A 25,415-nucleotide genomic window follows, 5' to 3' on the forward strand; every position below is an offset into this window, starting at 1 on the left:
AAATTATTTATAAAGTTAGTGACGTTGACTTCTAGAACATTTTGGCGCCGTAGTTGAGACTTGAGGGAGCTAAAGCGAAAGTGGACGGCTCACGTCATTTGTATTAAGATATTATTTTTATTATACCTTCTTTTCTGAAGAGGGAAAAATGAGCTCCAAAACAGGTTGGTCACTATTAAAGGTTTTATTTACTTTAGTGGAACATTATAAACCCAGCTTGCTAGTTGGTGCTACCGGACGTTAGCTTCGTTAGCATATTTAGCTTTCTTAGGTAGTTGGCCTAATAGAAATTAATAATGCTGAATAAATACTCGGAGTGGCTTAAGTATCGAATTATTTATGTCGAGTACTTAATGGTAATAATTTCATGTACCTCATTTTACGCTAAAGTGTCTTTTTAGATCATGTTACCTGTGGGTAATTTTCCCTCGGCTAATTTCAGCTTGTACATTTCTTCCCAACCCTAGTAAGCTAATTTTAAACAATATATTAACTGCCGAAATTGTATTCTTAAATTTTGTTTTAATTGTGCTAGTAAAGTAATATTGTGTGTTATGACTTAACATTTTATTGCCTTGCTTTTTTGTCGAACAGGGTTTAACATATTAGATATTATTCCAGCTAAAGCAGGCGAGTATAAGCGTCTAAAAAGGTTAAAATATTTTCCACAAAGATAACCTTAAAACTAAACTCATAAATTTCTTTATCCAGTATGGAGAGATCCGCAGGAGCCCAATATTGAACAGTTGAAGAAAAAACTCGGGAACCTTCATCAAGGTAATCTATTGCGTTTTTCGGGTGGATTCGTTTGAATATAAATGCTATATAATAAATATTTATCACGATCGGGTAACTGCAATGTATTGCAACGTGGACATTGGAAAGATCCAACTCAGCAGTGACATCTTCTGGACTTTATCAAAACTGATATCTTTCAATTTTCAGCATGTTTATTTAATACAGTGAATATTTTTAGGGGTGTATGGAAAATAGTAGTAGGTTTGACAAATTGTTGACAAAGTGTTTTTGCACATTGTTGCTACATAATAGTTTTCACTGCGCTATTTATATATATTTATTCTCGATTTACTGTGTTTTATTTTGGCAGAAGTGCTCCGGTTATTTCCGCTTCCGGGTTTTCTCTTGATTACATCGATGTTTTGAGCGGTTTAAAGTTTACCGAAGCACATTTTGCAAATCAAACCGGTCCAATGTCCATTATCAGCCTTTTAATGAAAGCAATTTGATACAAGCGTGAACGTTTTTGTCTATAATGATCGATTTATTTGCTTTTTGTGGTGGGCAAATAGAAACGCTCGTTTACAATGACGCGCGTACGTTTTTGCATACGGAGTGAGTTGAAACATTGAAAAACGTTTCAGATGTGAGTTTTCGTTGCCTGGTGTGAATCAGTTCGGGTAATTATAATTCGTTTTCTTCGATGTTTTTTGTGGCTGTTGTAAGTATTGTAAACCATGAGTTAATTGGATGTTTCACGACATTCTATCTTGATTCTAGCTTCCTCAATCTATTGTCAGTGAGGTACATCCTTACCTGTTACTCCTTTTGGAGTTTCAGTAAATGATGAATGGAGATTAATGAGATAAGATTATTATCTCCCCTTTGGATGGTATGCAACACCTATCCTAGGCCATTCTGAGCTTTCTGTAATGAAATTCTTCTAATCAATATTCTGCTTCCTCAACCTACAATTTACGTTGATGTTCGTGTCACTGCGAATGAATAGCGTTGGGTTATTAAATGTTAGAAACTCAGTGAGGGAATTACTGTCTTGGGCAGTTACATTTAAGTGGAGCCCATCCCTCGTCTGACTAATAATGCGTACACCCACTTTAAATATTGCTACATCTTTCTAAGAAAATAACAATTTTAAAATTTTTTTTTTTTGGGTTTGAACAAATTTATTGACACTAATAACAGAAAAAACAATCATGACAATCTCAACAGCAATTAAGCACATTCACAATATTATATTTCAATATGACTTTTTTAACAGCAAGCACAATGTCACAATGTGAGGTTTGAACAACCCTTCTCGAAAATCTTAATAGCAATCAAGCATATTCACAATTTCATTATATAACATCTTTGTTAGTGTCAATAGATCCGTCCAGGCCAAAGTCGATTATTTTTGGTCTGTGGTTTGAACAAATTTATTGACACTAAAAACAGAAAACAATCATGACAATCTCAACAGCAATTAAGCACATTCACAATATTATATTCCAATATTACGTTTTTAACAGCAAACACAAAGTGAGGTTTGAACAAACCTTCTCGAAAATCTTATTAGCAATCAAGCATATTCACAATTTCATTATATAACATCTTTGTTAGTGTCAATAGATCCGTCCAGGCCAAAGTCGATTGTCCTCGGTCTGAACAAATCCACCGACACCAACAGCAGCAAAACAAACACGACAATCTCAACAGCCATCAAGCATATTCACAATTTTTTTATATCTGACAATATGACGTGACGATATGACGTTTTAACATTTTTTCCTGACATTTTCAACATCAATTAAACAATTTCAGAGTTATTTTCTTTTAACAGTGGTTAACCAGCGTGTAAAAGGCAATACTAATAAATTGTGCAAGGGCATAGCTCTGCCATCCCACCCTCCCAAGCAGCATTCTTCCAGTCCTCTGTGTGGGTCCTCTCCCTTCTTCGTGGGTCCTCTCCCTTCTGGGTTCCACAACCCAGGCCGTTGCTGCCGGGACTCCCACAGTTTAGCTCCGGCTCCCCCCTCCGGGTGGGTGCAGACGAGTCTTCTTTATGGCCGCGTCCTAGGCCCGCCGCTCGCAGATTGTATGGTATCTGCAGCCATTTGGAGCACAGCCACGGGGGGGATCTGCCTGCACCTCCATACCAGCAGGTTTCCTGAGGTCCAGATGGCGTCCTTGATGGCGGCGAGAGTGAGCCAGTCCCTGGCAAAGTCGTTCCGAGGCCTCCTCGACCGACTCACCCCGTAAAGCACGTACTGTGCATCAGGGACCTCCCCTGCTGGCAAGTCCGGGAACTTTCCTAGTTGGTCGGCCATTGTCCACAAGACCTGGGCAGCGCTGCACTCACAAAAAAGGTGCCTCACTGACTCCTGGGCGCCACAGCCAGGTCGAGGGCACGTCGAAGTCGCTGACATTCCTCGGTGGTGCATTACGGCTCTGACTGGGAGAACTTCATGAGCCACCATCCATGACAAGTCTCGTAGTCTGTTTGGGAGGGCAGGATGATTCACGTTGCTCCAAACCGTTGTGGATTCGCCAAACGCAAGCCTCCGCACAGGGCTTACTGTAGCTCGCTCTTGCACAATAGCAATAAGGGCCCTGTGGTTTTGTAAAGTGTGACATTCTTGTGTTTCCAAATCAAACTTCTTCAAAAAATCCCGAATAAAGAGATGTGTTGGTGGCAAGTTAAATGAAACTGGAATCAAACGATTGTTTGGTACAAGCTTTAACTTCCGCAAATATGAGCCAATCCAAAACCGGGTCATTGCTTGACTTTTCTGGTTGTTGGGTGGGCCCACAGCGTTTTGGAAGTGGAGAGAGACATATTTGCTTCCCAGAAAAAGCTGGAGGTCAGGCACTCCTTTCCCCCCTTTTTCCTTTTTTTTTTTCATTGTATCTCTTTTTATACTTTCCCACTTTGAGCCCCAGACAAAGCGAAAGATGGCTTGGTCCAGTTGTAACAGCACATTTCTTTTAGGCATAAAAATTAAACTGATTGACAAAAGCATTGGGAGGATGATCGCTTTGATGATTAGGACCTTCCCCTTAATTGTCATTTTTCTTAGTGACCAAAAAACAAGTTTTTGCTTAACTTTCCTTGTCACGTCATCCCAGTTGGTCTCGCCCCCTCCATCCGCATTGAATTTTATCCCTAGGATTTTCTGGTCTGTCTTTAACACCGTCAGCGGGAGTCCTGCCTTTTCTGTCTCTTTCCACATTCCATAAAACTTCACTTTTGATTTTTCTCTATTTAGCCTTGACCCAGACGCCCTCCCAAACAGGTCAGTCAAGTCAAGGGCTCTTCCAACAGATGCGCGGTCAGTACATAAAATATTAAAATCATCCATGTACAAAACACACTTGGTAATTTGTCCCCCACTTCCTGGGATATTGATGCCTTCGACAAATCTATCTTTTCTTAACATTTGTGCCAAAGGTTCAATGCAAAGAACATAGAGAAAGGGAGACATAGGGCAACCTTGACGTACACCGCAGTTGATCTCGATTGCTTCCGATAAATTCCCGTTAATCATGAATTTGCTGTAGATGTCTCGGTATAGCAGTCCTACCCACTTGATGTATTTTTGGGGAAAACCACTTTTTTGCAATACCCTGAAGAGGCATTGGTGCGAGACTCGATCAAAGGCTTTTTCCAAGTCTAGGTTTAGGACCGCTAGTCGCATGTTTCTGTCTCTCGCATAACAAATGGTGTCACGGATCAGCATGAGACTGTCGCTGATCTTCCTTCCCACAATGGCACAGGTTTGGTCTGGATCAACCAAGTCTCCCAAGACAACAGACATTCGTGTTGCTAGACGCTTGCTGAAAATTTTACAGTCCACGTTTAAAAGCGTTATGGGTCGCCAGTTTTTTAAGTCAATTTTGTCTCCTTTTTTGTGCAATAGAGTAACTATCCCTATTCTGAAACTGTCTGGCATATGGTCTCGACTGGAAAATTCGTTAAAAACAGTTAACAGATCTGGTGCTAAAATATCCCAAAAAGTCCGGTAAAATTCGAGGTTGAGTCTGTCCTCCCCGGGTGATTTGCCTTTTTTCATAGTCTTTATGCAATCATTCAGTTGGTCTTGGGTAAAGTCCGATGTTAAAAAGGGGTCTTGACGCACTGATCTTGAAATATGATCTAATACATGCCCCATTTCATTCTCATGTGTTTCTTTCTTTTCAAATAATTTTTTGTAGTAGTCTTCGACCAATCTAGTTATTTCACTACTTTCCTTTGTTATTTGCCCGTTTTCGTTTTTAAGTTTAAAAAGCCCCTCATTTTTGCTCATAATTTAAAAAAAAAATAGCGTGTACATTTTTCCCCTTCTTCTATTTGTCTTTCTCTGCTTCTTATTATGATGCCTTTGCTCTTTATTTCCGCCAAAGCGTTTAGTTCTTGTTTGGTCTCTTTGATTTCATCATTAAAGTCCATCCCCTTTTTTGTTAGGATGAAATAGCGTTGGAGTCTTCTTTGTAGTCCCGACATGCGTTTCATCTCTTTAAGTTTCTTGTTTTTCCCTGCATTTTTAAAAAAGGTCTGTATTCGTTTCTTTGTCATTTCCCACCATTGTGCTCGTGAATCATACGAGTCTTGAAGGGTCTGCCAGTCTTTGTACAGCTCCCTGTATTGTGCGGCTAGAGCCTCATCCTCCAGCAGGGAGCAGTTTAACTTCCACAAACCCTTCCCAACAGTCATACCTGAAGGAAATGAGAAAGAGCAGGACAGTAGCAAGTGATCCGAAAAAAAAACTGGAATTAATCTTGCATCACTCTGTGCTAAACCCCTTGTAAATATGTAGTCTATTCGAGAGGCTCTGGCATTGTCACTACTGAACCAGGTGAAGCCCTCCTCTCCTGGATGTATGGATCTGAAACAGTCCACCAGTTTAAATGTCCGGCACATGTCTTGTAATAAAGTTGATGTTTTATCTACTTTAAACTCCTCATCGGTCCTCTTTCTATCCTTCCTACTTAGGATGCAATTAAAATCTCCTCCCACGATTAGTGGTTGATGGCCTAGCATATGCGACTAGATGTCCTCTAAAAGTTCGTACCTGAGTTGTCTGTCGGCATGGCCGTATATGTTAATGAGGTTAAAATCATTCCCTATATAAGAAAGTCTTGCTAAGATTGCGCGTCCGTCTCTCATCACAGTACTCCCCTTTATGATGAGTTGAGGGTTGTTTATTAAAATGGCTACCCCATCGTTACGGTTTTCATTCGAGCCACTCCATAATGACGGATATGGCCAAATCTCTTCCCACTGTTTATAATTTTTTAGAAAGGGGATGCAGCATTCCTGTAGTAAAAACACATCTGTTCTGATAGATTTTAAGAACGATAAAACACTGTGAGCCTTAACCTTTGATCTCACACTTCTCACATTGATAGTAGAGAATGTAATGTTCATAATTGTTGTTAAAGTATTTAAACTAGTTAGACAAAACTGGGGGATCTGAGTCCATTCTTTGGTGATCATCGAGAGTGTCACCTGTGTCAGACACATCACTCACCGTGGAAAACTCTGGGACCCTCTGACTCTCTGTCTGTGGTTCCAGGTCTTCCCCTTTTTTCTGGGTTAGGGGGTGAGCCAGAGGACCTATCAAGGGGTCTCTTACTTCCCTGCCCACAAAGGGTCAGATTTTTTCCCTCCCCGACTTCCACCGTCTCAACTTCATACAGTTCCCTTGTGGGCTTATTCACCGGCAATCGGCTTTCTTCTAAATCTCTTATCTTTCTTTCTGGTTTTTTCACCACTCCCAATTTTGTCTTACTTTTACCCCTCTTTCCAGTGCCCGTATGGGTTTTTGGAGAGTCATTCGCCTTTTCGATTTGTTTGTCTTCTCCAAATCCCGGCAATGGCGTAGCAAACAAATTTGCTAATTTGGACTCTCTTCCAGGCCCTTCCTGATTAATATGTGTTTTCGGAGTGGCAGTTGCTTTTTCTATTCGTTTGTCATGTCCAAATTCAGGTATTTTATGAGAAATCAAATTAGAATTTCCAGGTTCTTCCTGTTTCAATTTTGATTCTCTGGTCTCTTCATCTGGTCTCTCCTCCAGGGGTTTTGGTAGGTACATCTGTTTTTTCAATTTGTTTGTCTTGTCCAATTTCTTTGTGCATTTCTTGATCAAATTCAATGGGTATTTCCATAACTATTCATTTCCTGTTCATCTTCATTGGGTATTTCTATAACTTCATTCATTTCTTGTTCATTTTCATTTTGTATTTCCATGACTTTATTAATTTCATTGTCTTTGTTATCTTTATTCATTTCATTGTCTTTGTGACATTTATTCATTTCATTATCTATGTTGTCTGACATCATTTCATTGTCTTTGTTGTCTTTGTTAACTGCCTTCCTAGCTTTCAATTTGTTAGCAAACAAATTCGGGCAGTTTCTAAAGAGGTGATTCGTTTCTCCACAGAGATTGCATTTTCTGCTATTGATACATTCCTCAAAGGAATGTCCAATTGTTCTGCACTTTCCACAAAAAATTCGATCACATACCTCAGCCAGATGCCCATGCTCCCCACATTTGCGACAGAGTTTCGGTTGCCCTTGATAGTGGATAAAGCCACGGTTTTCCCCCAGGAATATAGTCGACGGGAGTTGTTTCAGTCCCTGAAAGCCCTGAGGATCTTGCCGTAGTTGGACGGGTACCCTCCAGGCACCAGTCCAATAGCCTTTCTCACACCTCACCTTCATAGCCTGGCCTTTTACTGAGCAGTATCTACTCAACCAATAACATACGTCATCAGCACTGATTATTTCACTAAACATTCTAACAATGACAATCTTGTTAGCATTATCAGTCAGCTTCTCCACTGTAAATCCAGAAAACTGGGACCTCACTCCCTCAAAGCGATTCCAAAACTCTTGATAAAGAGCTGCCGTTTCAAAGCTCACATCAAAGCCTTTGCCAGAAGTCATTCTTATGACAGCATGTACCTCCTCCTTTTTAAACTTCAGAATCTTTTCAACAAACTTGTTAATAAAATCCATCCTTGACATTCCCTCCGAAATTGTCACAACATCTTTGAGCAAGAATCTCACGCAGTTACGTCTCCGCCCGCCGGTATAATGCCCGGCCATGGCAGGACTCAGCTGCTTTACTTCTAACTATGTTAAAATGGTTATAATTGTAAAATTAATAATTAACAATACTCTTAAAACCGACGCCAATGACAGTATAAACGCATAGAACGAGCAGTGCTAACCTGATGCGTCCACCATCGAGGTGAGCACATTATCACTAGCACTTCTCCAATGAATGCAATTAAAATGAGCGACAAGTGACTGTTAATGGAACAAAAGCATTTTACTAAGTTGTCCTTTTTGTTATTTGCAGGATTGTTGTACATTAAATCTATTACAGGTTCATCAAACACTTATCTAATAAACAGTATTTCTCTGTATTACACCATAAGCAATTTAAATAATAAATAATAATAATTTCCTTTGTATTGTCATTCTTTGTAACAATGTACACAGAACATAGGACATAAAAAAAGATGTGCTTCCACCCACTGATATGAATATGTAATAATTTCCTTATCGCATTGCACAATTCCCTTACATTTTTGTGTGGTATTTTAAAGGCAAAAAAATACTGCTGGAAAAAAATCTGCAGGGCAAATTGCTTCTCGAGTGTCTACAGAAGGAGCTGGCTTCACGTAAGGATACTGTCCACACAACATCAAAACAAAAATTCCCCTGGAAAGTTGTAGGTTTTTGCTTTTTTAATCAAAATTTCCTGAAAAAAATACTTCCAATGGGAACAGGACTTCGAATCTGGATGGAGATAAGCCCTGAAATTAGGGATAATCAATTTTTTTAGACAGATGCCAATACTTCTTAATCTTGCATAGCTCCTGACGCCGATACTGCAGACAGATATGATAAGTTCATCAAATTCCCATGACTGATCTTGTTAAAGAAATACATTTAAATCCATCATACATATTTTCCACAAAACTGTATTCATTTGATAACAATTCATCGTCCTTATAATTTTAGGCTACTGATTGTTAAATGGTTATTAAATGGAAGCTGATACAGGTATCAGCTAATATCATGACTCCTTGTAGATTAAAAAGGTCAGTATCATGACTTGACTTTACTATTCGCACTGATACAATACATGATGCAGGAGGGGGGATTTTGTAAGGTTTATTGTTCTATATTCTTTATCAATTATCCATTATCCGCTATCGGTCAAATCATAATACGCTACAAAGCCAAGGGGCCGAGACATTTGCTCTCAGCCAAGAGGCTGAGTCAAGGTACTAGCCACAGAGCCAAGCAGCGATCAGTGCGAATGCACCGTTCCCGGAGGTACTGCAATACCGGGTCGATGCGTGGAGTGGACAGAGCAAGCTCTTATTCCATCTCCCGATTGCAAAAATCGATTGGAACTAATTGTCCTTCATTTAAGCACACAGATAGTACACAAATCGCCTGCTCTATCCCCACTAAAGTCAATAAATTCATTCATTCATTATCTGCACCGCTTATCCTCAGTAGGGTCGCGGGGGTGCTGGAGCCCATCCCAGCCATTTCCGGGCTGTGGGCAGGGGACACCCTGAACTGGTTGCCAGCCAGTTGCAGGGCACACAGGTACAGACCATTCGCTCGCTCATTCACACCCAGGGACAATTTCGACTGGCCAATTAACCTAACTTGCATGTTTTTGGAATGTGGGAGGAAACCGGAGTGCCCGGAGCACACCCAATGTTAGCACGGGGAGAACATGCAAACTCCGCACAGGAAGGTTGTTAGCTGGATTTGAACCAATGACCTCAGAACTGTGCCGCACACGCGCTAACTACCGCGCCGCCGTGCTGCCCAAAGTCAATACAAGGGCGTTAAATTTGTGTGACAAGCTCTAGTGCAAATTCTAAAGTTTAATTCTAACAGAAAATGAAAATGTATCCTGCTCTTATAAAGTGACCTGTACCTTTTTTTTTTTTTTTTTTTTTAAATATCAACCTCGTCCCTTTAATCACCATAAAGCTTTATTAAATGGCCCACAATTTATTCAACGTGGCACTAGAGGGCAGTATAAGCAACTAAACGCTTCCATGGTTCCCTGCCGGCCTTTTGGCTAAGATCAAGTGTAGTATATGAGCTGTGTTTTTAGAATTATATACTTTTGGACGGAATAACCCTTCCATGATCATTGATTTTTGCAATCCGGAGATGGAATAAGAGCTTGCTCTGTCCACTCCACGCATCGGCCCGGTATTGCAGTACCTCCGGGAACGGTGCATTCGCAATGATCGCAGCGAGGCTTTAAGGCTAGGACCTTAGCTTGGCCTTTTGGCTGAGAGTAAGAGTCCCGGCTCCTAGGCTTTGCAGCGTATTATGAACTGACCGATAACGGATAATGGATAATGAATGAAGAAGACAGAACAATAACCCTTAAAAAATCGCCCTGTGCCCCCACCCCCCCGCCGTTGTTTTAACTTCTCATCCTTGTCAGTAATCTTGTATTTACACTTTGTTACTTTCTATACGTTTTAGTTTCTATTTTAACCATTGTATGACCTTTCTCCTGCGAGCTTTTTGTTTGATATCCTGTTTATGGTGCATAAAAAGGCCCATAAAAGTTGTTGTTTTAGTGCAAACAGAATCCTACCGACTGGAGAGGACCCATGAAGAAAAAAATGGTACAGCATATTCATATGCAGACTCTCAACCTTACCCGATATGTCTGGTAAATTAAAAATACATTTTCCTTAAGAGGTGTCACAGAAGTTGCAGTTCAAGTGCGAGGAATCCAAGCGTGAGTGTGCCAGGTGATCTTTGTCTCATTCAAACCCAGAAGAACGACATATCTTTATATTCTGATCTTATAAAATGATTTTTTTTTTAATTCAACAACATACCTGTCTATAGTCTTCCATATTTGTAAAACAAGGCTTTTTCTGGTTGAGTTAATAAAACTAAACATGATTCACATAATTAAAAAGTTTTTGTGTGTATACAAGAGCACTGTATTCTCATCAAGTTGGCAATCTTAAGAAATAATTTGTCAACTGTTTGTTTTGATAATATATTCTGTCTGGGAGCAAGAATTTTTGAATCAGTGAAAAACGCATGTAGTGTCTTTAAAAAAAATAATCACTTCCTGGTGTTCTTTTTATAGGCTTGCCGAACGGAACAAGAAAAGCGAACAACTCTTGGCTCAGCTATGGAATGAAATCCAGGAGTTGAAGCTCAAGCGGCGAAAGCTTAGGTACATCTGAAGTTTATTATACGCAATGATTTACTGTAAGTGTAAATATGCCCTATTCATAAAATCGAAATTAAATTACAGGATGAAGTTTGAGAATCAACTCCATCAATTGATTGAGCAACACAAGCAACTGCATGACATTATTGTATGTCGACATATTTTCCACTTCTTTGTTATTCTCTTAATGAGCTTACTATTTTCCAATTGAATTTCCAGAAATCTGAAAAAGCAAAGAAGTGACCGAAAGCAGGGAACCTCCATGCGTTTTTTTCCCCTGGCGCGGTTACCCCTTTTTTCCCTTTTCCAAAACTTTAACTCTTGTACCATCTCTCCTGCAGAATTTGAGACGTAGCTCACTTGATGACAAGCTGCAAGGACTTAAAGCACACATATACTAGTACTTTATTAGGAAAGAAAGCGTAATTTCCTCTTATTTTTTTTCATGTTGTCTTAAACTAGTAGTTACAACATCCCCGGCAAAATCGGTTGGATTTTCTATTTGTGTCTGCGCAATAATAACATGTTGTAAACATGTTAAAATGTGCAAATATTACATTAGTCTGATAAGTTGTATAGACTCAATGAAAATTGTATGCAGCTTCTTTCAAATACAACATGTCACTAAATTACCTCATATTCAAATTTTATTTAGAAAAAAATACCACACATGAATACAAGGTTCTTTGTTATTATAATATGGCAAGCACTTTTTAATCAATAACAGCCAACCAATTACTCTTTAGAAAATGTACAATCCCGCTTATAAAACTGTGCAAAAGAGAAAACGAAAACAGTCTTGCCTCAATCTTTGGTTTAATCACAAAATTCAACAGGTGTCAACGACTTCTCTAAATTTTGTGTCTCGCTCCAAAGGCGGGACAAAGACTTTCCAGTTCAAGTTGAAGTTGTAAACATGTTTATGTACAATAAATAACAAGTTGAAAACCAGAGATGACTGCACTTATCTTTGCTCCGACCTACTGGTAAATCCTGCACGGTGACTACGGATTGGGATACGACATCAGAAATTCCCCTTCTGTTGATGGTGGTGCAATTATTTTGTTTTCGTATTAATTTAGAAAGGTGAAAATATCTCAAGAGAGTAAAATTAGTTTTTATGTTAAATTTATACTTACGTTACAGATCAATGATATACAAAGAAATGACACTTTTTTTTTACCTTAATTCTTGGCTGGCTAAATTGTTTTGTACAGTATACCATTTATTACTTTGAAAACATATGCTCGTGCCAAGCTTGTATGATGAGCAAGCGTGTTATTACCACTTTCTATAACGGGGGGTTGTAATTGTTTCCCATTGTACACTACTGATTATATGTATAATTTACCCTTTTTGAAAATCATATTTTAAAAGAGTTTTCTCATAAAATAAGGATATACTTGATCAAATATAATAAATAATATTCATGAAGTTATCTACGAGTATAATAAGACAATATTACTTGAAATCATGTGGATTTTACTCGTCTTTTTTGTCGACATTTGCAAGAGGACTTTTTTCAGTGTTTCTTTTATCTTGGCACACATTCCTAAAGGAAAAACACCAAAATACATTGTGTTTGTTTTTTGCATGGCATTACACTCTATTTTGTTTTGTTAACTTGATCTTCCAACTTCCTCCCTTCAGTCAACAGCCTCCAACAAGCCTTTCTGCCCAATATCCACTTCCGGTCACCTCATAAAGTCAAAATTTTACCAGTGTTTGGCAAGTAGGCGCATTCTACACCCACAGATTTTTTTTTTGCGTGCATTTTGTTGTTGTAGTTTCAAGCTTTCTTCTGGAACGAAAACAAGAAAAATCTATTTTAACAGGGGAGATCATCGCGTTGGGGCATTGTTGGCACATCAATGGGTTTGATCATGAAGCTTTGATCCGATTCCCATGCTGTCTTCACTGTCTTTTTTCTTGTTATCCCAGGGTATTCCCCATCTGGTAAAATAAAGACAATGAAGTTTGGAGGTACAAATCATTGACTTGAAATTGATGCATTTAACGTTAAAAGATGTGCATATATATACAAAAAGACCAGTCTTGAGTTGTTTAATATAAAGTAGGCCCAATTCTCACTTTACATCAGGTTGGAACCAACAAACAAAGCTGACGAGGTTACTAAACGTGATGCAATCAAACAATAGCTTACAATGTCATCAACTGGGAGCGCCTCCCTGTATTTCTCAAGTAATATTTGCTAAAAGTGTTGTTACTATCAAAACGATTGTATTAACATGGCAAATTTATCTATTTTGATAAATCTTTTGACCGCTATCCAATGCGTGAACGCCATGAAGAAATGGACCACATCACGTAAAAACAGGTCAATGATCAAAAAAGTCTCCATGAATACCCGGTTAATGATCAAAGACCTCATGCTAATTTTCCCCGTAACTTCTTGTTTAAGTGGATTAGCATTGAAATAGCATTGAAAGCAAGTTGGGCGAACATTGTTCTGTCACAGTCCTGCACTCAGGTTTGGTTTTCTCTCTCCCTCTTGCTTGTCCTTACCTTATTTGGTCTCTCACTTCCTGGCTCTAATTTCCACCCCAAACCTGGTGTCACTCGTCCTGACTACCATCCAATCACACGTTTCCCTCTTCACTATTTAAAAACTCTATATGGGCTAAATGCTAGTTCGTTACATATCTTGTCACGTCCTAAGCCTTCCTGTTACAGTCTGTTACCCCCGCTGCACTAATCTGCTTCTGTATTTTACTTCTGTCAGGGTCCCACTTGGGATGTTGAAGCACAATACAGAGAGAGGAAACCAAACCTGAGTTCAGGACTGACATGTTCAATTTTAAAGTTTCATCTTGAAAATGACCCACGAGTCTTTCCGCTCTATTTGTAGATACGCGTCCAAACAAATAATTATACTTAAAATAACAGCAAAGTACCTCAAAGCGGCTGTAAACCTTCTTCTCCTTCCTTAGGCTCTCTATCCTCTTCAGCAGTCCCTCTCTCTCCTGTACAACACCTGTAGGGCGCAGCAAGCGGTTCTTCTTGGTGGAGAAGTCATTGTCTTTTGCGTCGCGATCTCCATCCTCGTCTCGCTCGTGTCGGTTCTTCTGGCTGTTTGCCGAGATCTGCTCCAGGATGACCTTGGTGTCATCACGAAGGTTGCTGCTGAACAGAACCGAGCTCCCGGAGGGCTGGTACCGTGATGAGCCTGTTGTACCAGTTGACGTCCTGTGGTTGGCAGTGGTCTGTTCAGAAGTGGGGGATCCTGAGTCTTTAGTTTGTTTTTTGTTATAATCTTCCACTATTTCTTTCACGGTGCTCATGCAGGCCTTATCTTCACCTGAGGACTTCTTCTCTTTATCTTTCGGACCTAAGAATCCCTTAAGCCTCTGAGTTTGTTTCTTCAGGAAGTCAAGAGTTTTGCCATCACCCTTTCCATCGCCTACCGTGTTGATGGATGTGTTGGATCCCGTACCTTTGTCTTTAGAGTCGTCGTGGGGCAGGGTGGAAGAACTATGAGAGCGACTCTTCTTCATCTCGCTCTTCTCAGAGTCCGTGGCATCCGTTAGGATCTCCTCTCCACAGGAGACCCTCCGAGGACTGAGTCCCTTGAGTTTAAGCGGGTCCCGTTTGAAAATCTTGGGGGATGGAAGAGGCTTGAGAGTCTTAAATATGTCTTTCTTTTGACCGTCCAATGAGTTCTCCTCTTTGAGGGGTTCAGGAGGAGACTTTACACTGCTTACAAAAGGCTTAGGAGAGAGTAGTGATGGTTTTGAAGATGTAAAGGAAGCTCGCCTATTGATTTCTGACAGCTTTGCTGAGGGGTTCGGTTTCTGTGTCTCAGATTCTGTCGAAGTAATTGCAGCACTGGTTGTAAAATCCTGGGGGGAATTGTCAGAATACTCTGTCTTCTTCTCTAATGGTTCTGGGACTTTAAGCAATACTTCAGTCTCCATTTTGGATGCTTTCCGCTTGGCAGCCACATCTTTGAAATACTTAAGTCGACTCGCTGGGTCGTTGATGTTAAGAGATGGTGTTTCGGTACTACAGGTTTCAACAGTTGAGTTTGATTTGACCTGCAGTTGAGGTTTCTGGTGTTCATCTTTTCCTTCTGTGATGTCTGACAATCGTTTCTCACCTTCCCCTGCATCCTCACTTTTCTCTTTGAGATACTTACTCGATTCCTCAGCCATCTTTTTCCACTCGAACGGTTCCCGAGACAGCGGCCGCCTCTTTTCTAGGATCTGAGCTACAATAGAAGATTTGCCTTCCTCCTCTGGAGTTTTAAGGCTGCCTCCACCACTGTGAATTTCTGCTTTCGAAGATGAGAATATTAGTGACGACCGAAGACGTGAGCTACGCTGAAGAAGTGGGTTTATCCGTGAGCGGAAAGAGTCATGTTTAGAAAGAAAGAGTTCTTTTGGTTCTTTGGCCTCTTTTTCCCTGCTGTCCTCTTTTGCAGAACCCCACTTATCCACTCTCTCACGTTCTATTTCCACATCTTTGTCACTTAAATCTGGTGGATTTGATGAAACAGGGTCCTTATTGGTTGAATCCTTGCTAGTGTCGCCTGGGATGTTTGGCTTCCCAAAGCGTGGTTTTTGGATATCCGCTCTTGGCTTAGAGGCAACATTTGGTGAATCTTTTAGTCCAAAGCGGGTGCTTGAACTTTCACTGGGATTCTGAGCAGGGGGGTGGTCTTCAAAGGCATCAGGCCCTGCGGACTGATTTAGACCATCTTCCCCACCTTCCTCATATGTGCTCAAATATGAGTGGATCCTCCAGTTTCTCAATCCATGTCGGACGCTTGCGTCCTGGCTGTGCTCTTGATCAGAATGCTTTGCAAATAACTTCTTGTCTGGTGGGTGAGGATGCGTGGGTGAACTCTGACAGGCGTACGCATGACCAATGGTTGGCCTCTTCTGACCAGAATCTTTCCCATACCTTCCAGCAACCTGAGGTGAATGAATCCCATCAGGTGCTGTTAAATCGTCAGAAGAAAGATGTGGGTATCCTCTTGTGTAGTTTCCTGTGCCAAACTCAAGGTCCGAGCGAAACGAGCTTGAGTCTGAATACTGGTCACTGGCTAGTTGTGGAGGGTGATATCTGTCATAGTGTCCGTGGCCAGAACCTGGTCCTGGACCTTCACTGTAGAAATGTTGTCTTGATTCCCTGTAATTAAAACATAGATATTAAAATACATTTATCTGTAGCTATGGAAGTAAACACCCAAATATTGAGGACCAAAAAGCCAGTATACCTGTGAAAGTCCGTCTCATCCAGATTATTCATCACTCTGTGCTTCATGTAGTGCCTGGAGGACATATAATTATCCTGTGTTCCTTCCGCATAGCTGTGCCTCTTGAAGCCGCTCATCTCCATTTGCCGAGACACGATGGAACGTCCTTGCTCCAAGTAGGACTGCTGTGGACGAAGCTGCTGCTGGGAATACTTCCCAATCATAATTCCTGTCCCATGCTCAATAGTGTGACGAAATGGATCATTTCTCCGGAAAGGAAGTGGCAAGTTGCGTTCCTGATCTCCGTAAGAAAGGTTTGAGGTAATCTCTGGTGTCCTCCGAAAGCCCAGGGGATTCCGTAAGGACTGTGTCCTCTTTAAGCCCAACTGTCTGTTTAAGTAACTGCCCGTGTCTCGAACTGCAATTGTCCCATCTGACGGGTCGATGACAAGAGGCTCTGACTGAGCATAGAGGATACGAAACTCTTCGTCAAACGTGGCCACCAGTTCGCCAAGAAAAAGGTGAGCGATGCAGCGATGAATTTTCTCATACGACCACATGAAGCTGTAACAAATTTTTTTTTAAAGTATCTTGAATACATGTTAATTGGAAAGAAAACCAGGCAATAAAAAACAACTATTACCTGTAATTCCCACTGAGAACTGCTCTGCAGTCAGCCAAAAGAAAACGATCTTTCATTTGCCCTTTGAATGACTTTCCTGTTCTTGATTGATACGTTATCCCTGCCACAGTCCTGACCCGCATCATCTACAATATACAATTGTATTGAACCTCATTTTTCAGGTTTTATCTGAGAAGGCAGTCCTACCAAAGTGCATTTCAGGCATCTGACTAATCACTTACTTGAATCAAATCCAAGTTGACCTTACAATTGTTCACCATGGAGACAAAGTTATGGGCTTCCTGCTCATCCAAAAGAATATAAACAGGAATATGACGTGCTGTGGCATCCAAGAGGTCTGCAAAAATGTCCACGTCCGTAAATGTGTCCATTACAACAGCAATGACCTGAAAAAGATATACTGATTAATCAAAGTGTGTCAAGCCATTGTGTCATGGTTACTGAGGTCATGGATATTGATTAATCACTTCAGGAAACGATGATTTGGGTCTTCAGGAAGTAATGGATTTGTGCAACATCCCAGTATGTGCATTGAAAAACAGATTCAAAGAGAATAGGAGATAGATTCCAAACACATGCCGCCAACGCGAACAGGTTTAACTGACTACTCACAAGTTTTGACATCTGACATTTGCAGCTCAACTTAATTACCCCTTCTATAGCCCTCGCCTAAGCCTGGCAACCAGACTTTCGTCGGAAAGGGCGTAGCAACACAGAAGTGGCAGATAGAAAGTACAAATGTTCCCATAGGGCGATAGCATTACCAAACATGCTTCAGTCAGCATAGCACTGGCTGTTCAGTACATCTGATAGAGAAAAGATAGGATACCACATATTGATTTATGACATATACCCTTTTACGTGGCGTTCCAAGTAAGGTCCTAACCAACAAACTTATGCTGTGGTACATTTTTACAATTCTCTTATCAACTGAAATGCTCCAGAATAAACACGTGAGGGTGTCATAAACCTAGAAGAATTTACAGGATTTTTGCGATGGAGATTTGAGTGAAAGACACAAGTGTAAGCAAGCAGATGTTTTTATGAATTATGTTAATGTGCACCGTTAGGGGCAAAGATGATTAGGCGTTGACGGTTTAATTCTTTTTCCAGAAAATCTTTGCTTTTTGTCTGCCATTTTAAGGTGGCTATTTTTGAGACATGTTATGCCAGGCACCTCCGTCCTTAATGGGTTAAGTTATTCTTCAGATCTTTCTGAAACTACAATTGGCCTGTTTTCTTACCTGTCGAGCATTCTTGATGAGTCTCCTGGCCTGCTCCTTGATGCTTGGCATGTTTGGCTCTGATGGGTTTACCAAAGTGGTGACCTCTGTGGGACCGATGAAGCTGTTCTGACTCATCGGCCATCCTAGGTCCAGACCTGGAGCGGCCAAGTCGGACTGCATGGGCCAATAGGTGTCGGATGAGCCCTCTACATTGCTGCCTGCCTCGGGATATCTCAAGTCTGGAACGCTCTGGGCATGAATGGGCTCCTGGATAGTGGATTTTATGTGCTCAATTTCATTTTGTGCCAGAAAGCTGACCACGTCTGCGCCTTGGAGGAACTCGTAGTAGCCCTGTGTGAGAGAAAAAAAACAATGAATGCATAGTTCTTTCACCAATATGCCAGAAGTACCATGAAATTGCTATTTTGGGTCGTTTTTACCTTTAAATCATTTTCTATCAGTGCATCAATGGCAAGTCTGTATTCCTCCCTGTAGTGCGGGGGCAGATAATTTGGATCTCGAGGGTTATCACCGATGGACGAACTCTGAGACCGGTGAGCCATGGTTGAAGTTATCACTAGGATCTGAGGTCAGGGTTGTTGGGGGATGTGGAACTCTACAACACAAAAAGCAAAAGCATGTCAATAGTGAATGTGCTGAACCCCCTCGCCATTGAGGACCAGTGAGTATAAAGTGAAAACATCTGAAGAGGGAAAGGTATGAGGAGGTGTATGGACAGGTTCAATAGCTAAAATACTTGCTGAGGCAACCTGTCAGCCACCCAGACGCCAGGCATGTTAAATAAGTTGCAAAATATACCAATACTTGGCAATAGAAATTAATCTGATTTTCTGCTGAAGCTCAACTCAGATTTATAGTCCATGATTTGTGCTTAGGTTTTACAAGACCTTTATCTTTTGATTGAAAGTTAAGTTTGATGATACCTTGTCTTATAAGTTAAATACATTCCTTGACCAATATAAACATACTAAATATTTTTCCTCATTGCTATGACTTAATGAGCTCAATCTAATCAGTTTTTGCTACTAAAGCAAGCAGTTTTACTAAATTTTGAAATGAAAACTTGACAAAAGACAATACAAAGCATTAGAATTCATTAGTGATATGTAATGTAATCAAGTGAGTCCACCAGGTCAACCCTCCACCCTTTGCCTTGTCCCCCCAGGAACACCATTTTTTTTTTAAATTGCCCCTTATAGCTGCCTATGAGATATGTTTATGTAGCGCCGCTCTGACTTTACGAGATTTTGAGGCTTTGAACTCAAAGCTCTTTCTTGTGTTTCTCCAAGACTCAAGGGATGCTGTAAAAGTCAGATTTGTCTTTATTTTTAGTCAGCACCAAAACAAAACCAGTAATCGGGCACACAGTTTTTGACTGAGCAGCTACGTCTCAGGGGAGACATTAACTGTGTCGTACAATGCTAGGGGGCTGATTGTCAGTGGGTGCCCATGTGACAAGGTTATTCTTTCTGTTTAAGAATGTCCAACTTTTTGACTATATTGCTGTGATTGTAATAAGGAAGGGCAATGAGAGCTAAGTTTTTGGCCAAAGTGAGTCATCAGGTAGCTCATTTTTTCTCTAGCCCGTGAGTCATAAAAGAGCAAAATGGCCGACTTTCTGCTTTCCTTCTCTCTCATTCTCAATTGTGGTCTTTCCAGCCCTTGTAAAGTACCAGAGAGGCCCGAGAAGTATGTGCGGCATATGCCGCTTCACACGGAATTATTTCACAATTTGATTGTTGAATACATCTAGGTAACTCGAACTTGAGTCTTTGAGCTGAATCATCATATTTGAACTATGCAAAAAACACTCCCTTTTCGTAAGAAATAATAATATGAAAAGAAGGTCGGAAGTGTCCGTGTCAAGCCAGATTAAGCAGTACTGTTGAAATAATTTATAGTTTCCTCCCTCCCGAAAGGCTTACTGGTTGGGATTGTCAAACAAACACGGCCAGCTTGTTTTGTTTTGACAGCAAAATCAAGCTGTGGCACGTGATGCAATACTAAGGATCATACATCGCTCCTTCCCTGCGATTTCGGAAAAAAGGACTTGAGTCCTCAACAGAGGCTTTTTGAAAATACTGGAGGCCTCATTTTTTTTTCAAAAGTCACATAGACCATGGGGTTGTCAAAACATACCCTTGGGTTTGAACAGGGGTGGGCAAACCTTTTGAGCCAAGGGCCGCGTTGGGCTGCAAAAACTAGCAGAATGGCCAGGCCAAGAGGACAAAAAGTGATCAGTTCAAGGATTTGAGAAAATTTTTTCACCCAACAATTTGAGATATATTTCGATACATAAAAAAAACACATGACTAAAAAAAAATATCAAGCACAGGAAAAGATTGCTATCTAGTTCAATATTTATATGTATACTGGAGCCATATCCCCGTAGTGGGAGGTGGCTAGAGTCAAGAACACATTCACATTTTTGACTCTGGGAGATTGATACAGTGGAAGGGGTTCCCAGCCCCCTCGCTTAACTGATGTGTTGAAACATCTCGTTGGGAGTCATTAGGTGACCAAACCCCCCAATTCCAACTCCTAATGCGGAGCACCAGGCAGGGAGGCAATGGGTACCAATGTTATAGTCTTAAGTATGACCTGGCCGAGACTCGAACCAGCAACCACCCAATCTCGGGGCGGGCGCACTATCCCCAAGGCCACCGAGGTGGTTAACTATACATTGTATATGTATGTTTTTACTGGCCAGAAATATAACTTGAACAAAGACACTGATAAAAAAAAGGCGAGAAATTTTTAGGCACGTTTTCATGAAAACAAAACCGTATAAACTTCATCTGTATACCACAGCAATCTTTTTGATTGTAATAACAAAAAGTGTAAGAATCAAGGTACATTTACAGATACAGATTAGTGAGGTAAAGGTTTGCGGAAAGGATTAGGATTAAGCAGGAAAGACAGCAATTCCACTTTTTGTTTTAAAATTCCCTCAATCACACAGGAGTTCTCAGACACAGTGCACATGAAATATTTCGTCATGATAGTGAATTGCTAAGTACGTTCAAAAAAAGTTGAGTTTAATCCTTGTTTAAGATTTTTACATTTAAACCAGAAACACAATGCACATTCTTACAAATGTTTTTCATGCCTGGTCTTATCTGAAATCTTTAATCGGCATATAAAACTGAGGTAACTGCATAATTGTGACATGACGTATTGGTTCAATGACACTAGTACTTTCCCTGACACACAATTTTCATTTTCACAGTTCTTGTCAAAAACAAATACCTCTGTAGGAACTGTAATACAACGAACCCTCGCGATACCGTGGATAACTCTTCACCAATTTTCACCATGCATTGTGTTCTGCATTCTGATTGCCTGAACAGTCTTTTATTTCTTCCCTTTCTGTGCATCGATTCTATTGGTCTTTGGTTTTAATGTACAGTATAATCGGGTTGTTAGTTGTATGATGATTGTTAAATTAAGGTTTCTACTTCACAAAATTCACTTGTTACGGGTTATTTTTAGAATGTCTCCCCCATGATAATCTTGATTAGTAGAATTGGAATGGTCTTTATTTTAATTATTAACTTAGTGAACATTGTTTACAACAAGATTAGATGTAGGACGAGATGATTACATGGTTATTAACAAATGACAATGCTGAATAATAATTTTAAAAAAGAAATACATTCTGCATCCTCACTAACTTTGTTTTAATTGGATATCACATGTATTGACGTAAAGTAAGAAAGGTGGAAAAACTTCAAAATTGAATCTCGTTTTGATTGTCAATCCAATCCTCGTTTCAAATCGAACCTAATAAATTGTCAATCCATCATTTTGACTAACACTTCCATTAACACCGTTTCAAGGACGGATAGACAAATAAGGTTGTATGGAAACCTCTTTTGGTTTCGGTATTACAAATTTTGACAGTGAAAAGGTCTTTTTTTTTTAAAAGGAATACTTATTCCAGGACCGTAATTTGCTATATCACTTTTTTTTTTTTCTTTTAACCACTGTTGGTTGGCTTATAGGGATTGGTTTATATACCTTGACATGATGATCTGTCCATTCTTTTCACTATTTTTTAGACCGACAACAATGGTATTATATTTATCCATGTATATGAAGTCATCTGAAACTTCAATGTTTTTGTCATAAATGCCAGGCCTTGAACCTCTGATAGGTTTCCATGCTTTATGTTGGGACAAGCTCACTCTTGGCATTCCTGTGATGATACTGAAATGAAATACGAGCGAAGGCGTTTGCCCACCCAAAATATTAACTTATGTCTCAACAACCTGGGAGCCACAAACGCACTTGGAAGTTTCTTAAACCCGCCTCGCCTATTTGCACCGATTGGGCATACCTGCCGCTCATTTAGTGAGATAATTCGGCCCAGCGAGGAATACCTGAGAACAGGTTGGGAGGGAAGAGCCAGTTCACGCCCCGTTATGGCTTCTTAGCGGTGGCTGGCGTTAACGTGATCGGACAGACAAGCGCAAAAAACGCACGCCGTGTCTTTCTGTGTTTAGTCACACCCAGGCAAAACTGTTGAGTGCTACACAAAAGGGACAATCCAAGGTCGGGTTTAGTGCGTGAAAAATAATAGGCCAGGCTTCACTCAACGAAAAACGATTTAATTCTTCGTCCCGCAAACAGTAATACATAATCTGATGTTTACAGACTCAATATTTAAAACTCGTGTTCAAAACCTTACATAAAATATATTTTTTTTAAAAGCAATTTAGCTGATATTCATTACAGTAGACTTCGGGTTACGGCGACCCCGCCTTTTCGGCATTTTCAAAATGCAGTGTGGAATAAGGTGTATGTTGGCCCCTCTTTACAGCATTTTCCCCACTAAATGACATATACGACAATCTACTTCAAGAGTCCAACAACTTCTATGATGCCTGTCAGCTATTGGTCGACATAAAATAAAATGCCGGTCTGCTCCCGACATGCATCATGAAAATGCTGATATGTTATCAGCTGAAATACCTCCCACGATGCCTTTGTCTTTATTTGGTACAAAATCATGTGCACTTCGTAAAGACGTTGCGAGTCAGAGATACTAAACTATTTTTTTGTACTGTGTTTATTCACTGTGTCCCAAGACTTGCAGTAATTCTAAAGGGAGAATCAAAAACACAATAACAACGAAAACAAAGATGGTGATGATCAAGAAATACAAACAATGTGCACAAATTTTCAATCTCGCTAAGTTGCATGGCTGTAACCAATCGACAATTCGGACGAATAGTAAAAATATGGTGGTTATTACATACCTGTCTACCTCAGCCACTTGCTGTCCTTATAATGATTGCAACTCCCCTTATTAAGTGATAATACATCTTCCTAAACAACGCAGCACTTACTGACAGCAAGACAGATTATGTAAAAAACAGAAAAAGATCATTTGTTTAAACATGTTTATTTCAAGAGCCTAGGTTTGGCCTTGGCATTTTTGGGGACGAAGCGCATTGTTTTAAGTGATCGCATAATATTGCTGGGGACAAAACAATGATTGCTCAATATTGGTTGGAACACACCCCCTCCGTCCGTGCCAAAACTACGCCAATGGTTCATTTTATCTTCCAAATAAATGCTTGATTGAGGATAACATTTGCTCATGTACTGCGGCAACATTAGCAATCTACGTTAATATGTTGTCTGCCGCCAGTGACAGAGACGATATGGATTAGAGATGTAAGGGGCAAGACAAGAATGGTCTAACAGAGTTTGTTTTTTTAAATGTTTTTTTTTTCTCGTACAAAAAAATACTGTGTACACATTTTGATATCAAACGTAAAAAAAACAGGGGAACGTACATGTTTACAGGGGAATGTACATGTGATTAAAGTAAGAAAATCTTCAAAGGTCATGACCATCTTCATAAATGGATGATTTGAAATCAGTTTCAGTTTTAATCCGCTTTATCTTCTGCATTCACTCACTCACTCCACTGTACCAACTCAGGTCACGTCACACCAAAGGTAAACAAAATGTATTTTTTTCTTTATCATATGTGATATTTTTATGTTGGTTTTATTATAATGTTGTTCACCTTCTCTTACGTTGGTGAAACATTATTCTTATGGCTTCCTTTCACAATTACTTGACAACTATTTCATATGACATGTTTTGTTAATTATTAATTCCGGTAAATTATTTGTGGCTGAATGTTAAACACTGCCCCTACGGTTCCCTAGCGGTACTGCAATATTTTGTCCATATCTGCCAGTTTCGGACGACTCCTTTATGTAACAGAGCAAGAATGGATATATTTGTTCCATAATCTTCAGAAGCAGATGAAACCAATTTTTCTGGACCTCAACAAAAACCACATCCATAAAAAGACGCACCGCAAGAAATTCTCAACCCAATACTAACTTTTCCGACTTGTACTTATACACTGAACTACTGTTTCACAAGTGAGTGACTCACCGGGAAAACACGGGGGACCCGATTTGAATTCATGCTTTTAACCCGTTTTTTTTTTTGAATGAGTTATAAACAAAATATAGTGCATGCAATAATGATGTAGGACCACAGGCGGGGACTCTTGGGACTAGTTGACCTTCTGGGCAGCTTTTTTCCTTTTTCACCTATGACTTATATTTTGCATTTGAAATTTGGGGGAATCAACTGTCTGCAGATCAGTGACAGTTACTTGTTTTCTTCAGACGGTAAAATAGAATGGAGGAGGAAAAAAACTTTCATGCGTAAGTAGAACTGCAATAAAATGGACACGAGGACACATACATGGGAACAGAATAGCAGCTTGATAGAGAATGGAATGTGGAGCATGAATAGAAGCGTAAAAGTCAAGTCAGGAAGTCAAATGAATAGAAGCACTGTACCGACCTAATCTTTTGTCCCACTTGGTCTCGCCTTCCATTTACCTCCAGACTTGCGCAGCGTCCTACGTTCTTTTCCGCTTTTGAACTTGTGAAGAATTGTTTTAATCCTTCTCTCCAAGCGAGGCTCCGGGCCCGGTAAGAATCGTGGCGTGTCCAAGTGCACCCTTGGGGCCGCCGCCACTAACGGCGAATGAGGAAGGAGGGACCGGGACGCTCCGTGAGAGGATCCGCGCTCCGGAACTCACCGGGCCAGAGGCTCCGCCCCACAACGTTCGGAGGCTTCAGTTGGAAGCTCCGCCCCTATCGGTGTATGTATATCCCGCAATTCTTTTCCCTTCTTTCACTTGACAAATGGCCGCTCTCGCTCTATTTATTATAAAACTTTTAACCCAGTGTTGACTTTTTAGATGAGGTCCAGTGGCGTCACCACAGATCAGTCTAAGGGGGGCATATCCAAGGTGTGAGGGCGGATGGTCACAACT

The 25,415-nt window shown here is 40.3% G+C and overlaps 2 protein-coding genes, 2 non-coding genes and 1 pseudogene across 7 annotated transcripts; 3 read left to right on the top strand and 2 right to left on the bottom strand.

Annotated features, from left to right (window-relative positions):
* Positions 1 to 28: 28 nt before the first annotated feature.
* LOC148370960 (synaptonemal complex central element protein 1) lies at positions 29 to 11,942 on the top strand. 4 transcript variants are annotated; one of them, XM_088328795.1, is made up of 9 exons: positions 29 to 164; positions 595 to 630; positions 712 to 777; positions 8,354 to 8,428; positions 10,376 to 10,423; positions 10,498 to 10,552; positions 10,903 to 10,992; positions 11,074 to 11,137; positions 11,209 to 11,942. In XM_088328795.1, exons 1-9 carry the CDS (start codon positions 149 to 151, stop codon positions 11,230 to 11,232), a joined length of 474 nt encoding a protein of 157 aa, XP_088184921.1. In that variant the 5' UTR covers positions 29 to 148; the 3' UTR covers positions 11,233 to 11,942. The 4 variants fall into 4 exon arrangements, with proteins under 4 accessions (XP_088184921.1, XP_088184918.1, XP_088184919.1 ...); XM_088328792.1 differs by having other exon boundaries at positions 11,074 to 11,942; XM_088328793.1 differs by having other exon boundaries at positions 10,500 to 10,539; positions 11,074 to 11,942.
* Positions 1,532 to 1,661, top strand: LOC148370961 (U8 small nucleolar RNA). The gene has a single exon (XR_015849841.1). It is a non-coding gene; the product is annotated as a U8 small nucleolar RNA (small nucleolar RNA).
* On the bottom strand, positions 9,068 to 9,200 carry LOC148370962 (U2 spliceosomal RNA; annotated as a pseudogene).
* Positions 9,836 to 10,029, top strand: LOC148370963 (U2 spliceosomal RNA). Its single transcript, XR_015849821.1, has one exon. It is a non-coding gene; the product is annotated as a U2 spliceosomal RNA (small nuclear RNA).
* On the bottom strand, positions 11,292 to 25,159 carry sack1hb (scaffolding CK1 anchoring protein Hb). The gene is made up of 8 exons (XM_088328796.1): positions 24,938 to 25,159; positions 18,517 to 18,692; positions 18,095 to 18,427; positions 17,072 to 17,236; positions 16,851 to 16,975; positions 16,229 to 16,771; positions 13,905 to 16,140; positions 11,292 to 12,942 (listed from the first exon to the last, which is right to left on the bottom strand). The coding sequence occupies exons 2-8, from the start codon at positions 18,637 to 18,639 to the stop codon at positions 12,922 to 12,924; spliced, it is 3,546 nt and encodes a 1,181-aa protein (XP_088184922.1). The 5' UTR covers positions 18,640 to 18,692; positions 24,938 to 25,159; the 3' UTR covers positions 11,292 to 12,921.
* Positions 25,160 to 25,415: the final 256 nt, after the last annotated feature.

This window comes from Urocampus carinirostris, chromosome 2 (assembly GCF_059441175.1).
Source record: "Urocampus carinirostris isolate Australia breed hairy pipefish chromosome 2, RoL_Ucar_1.0, whole genome shotgun sequence".
Taxonomy (NCBI): Eukaryota; Metazoa; Chordata; class Actinopteri; order Syngnathiformes; family Syngnathidae; genus Urocampus; species Urocampus carinirostris.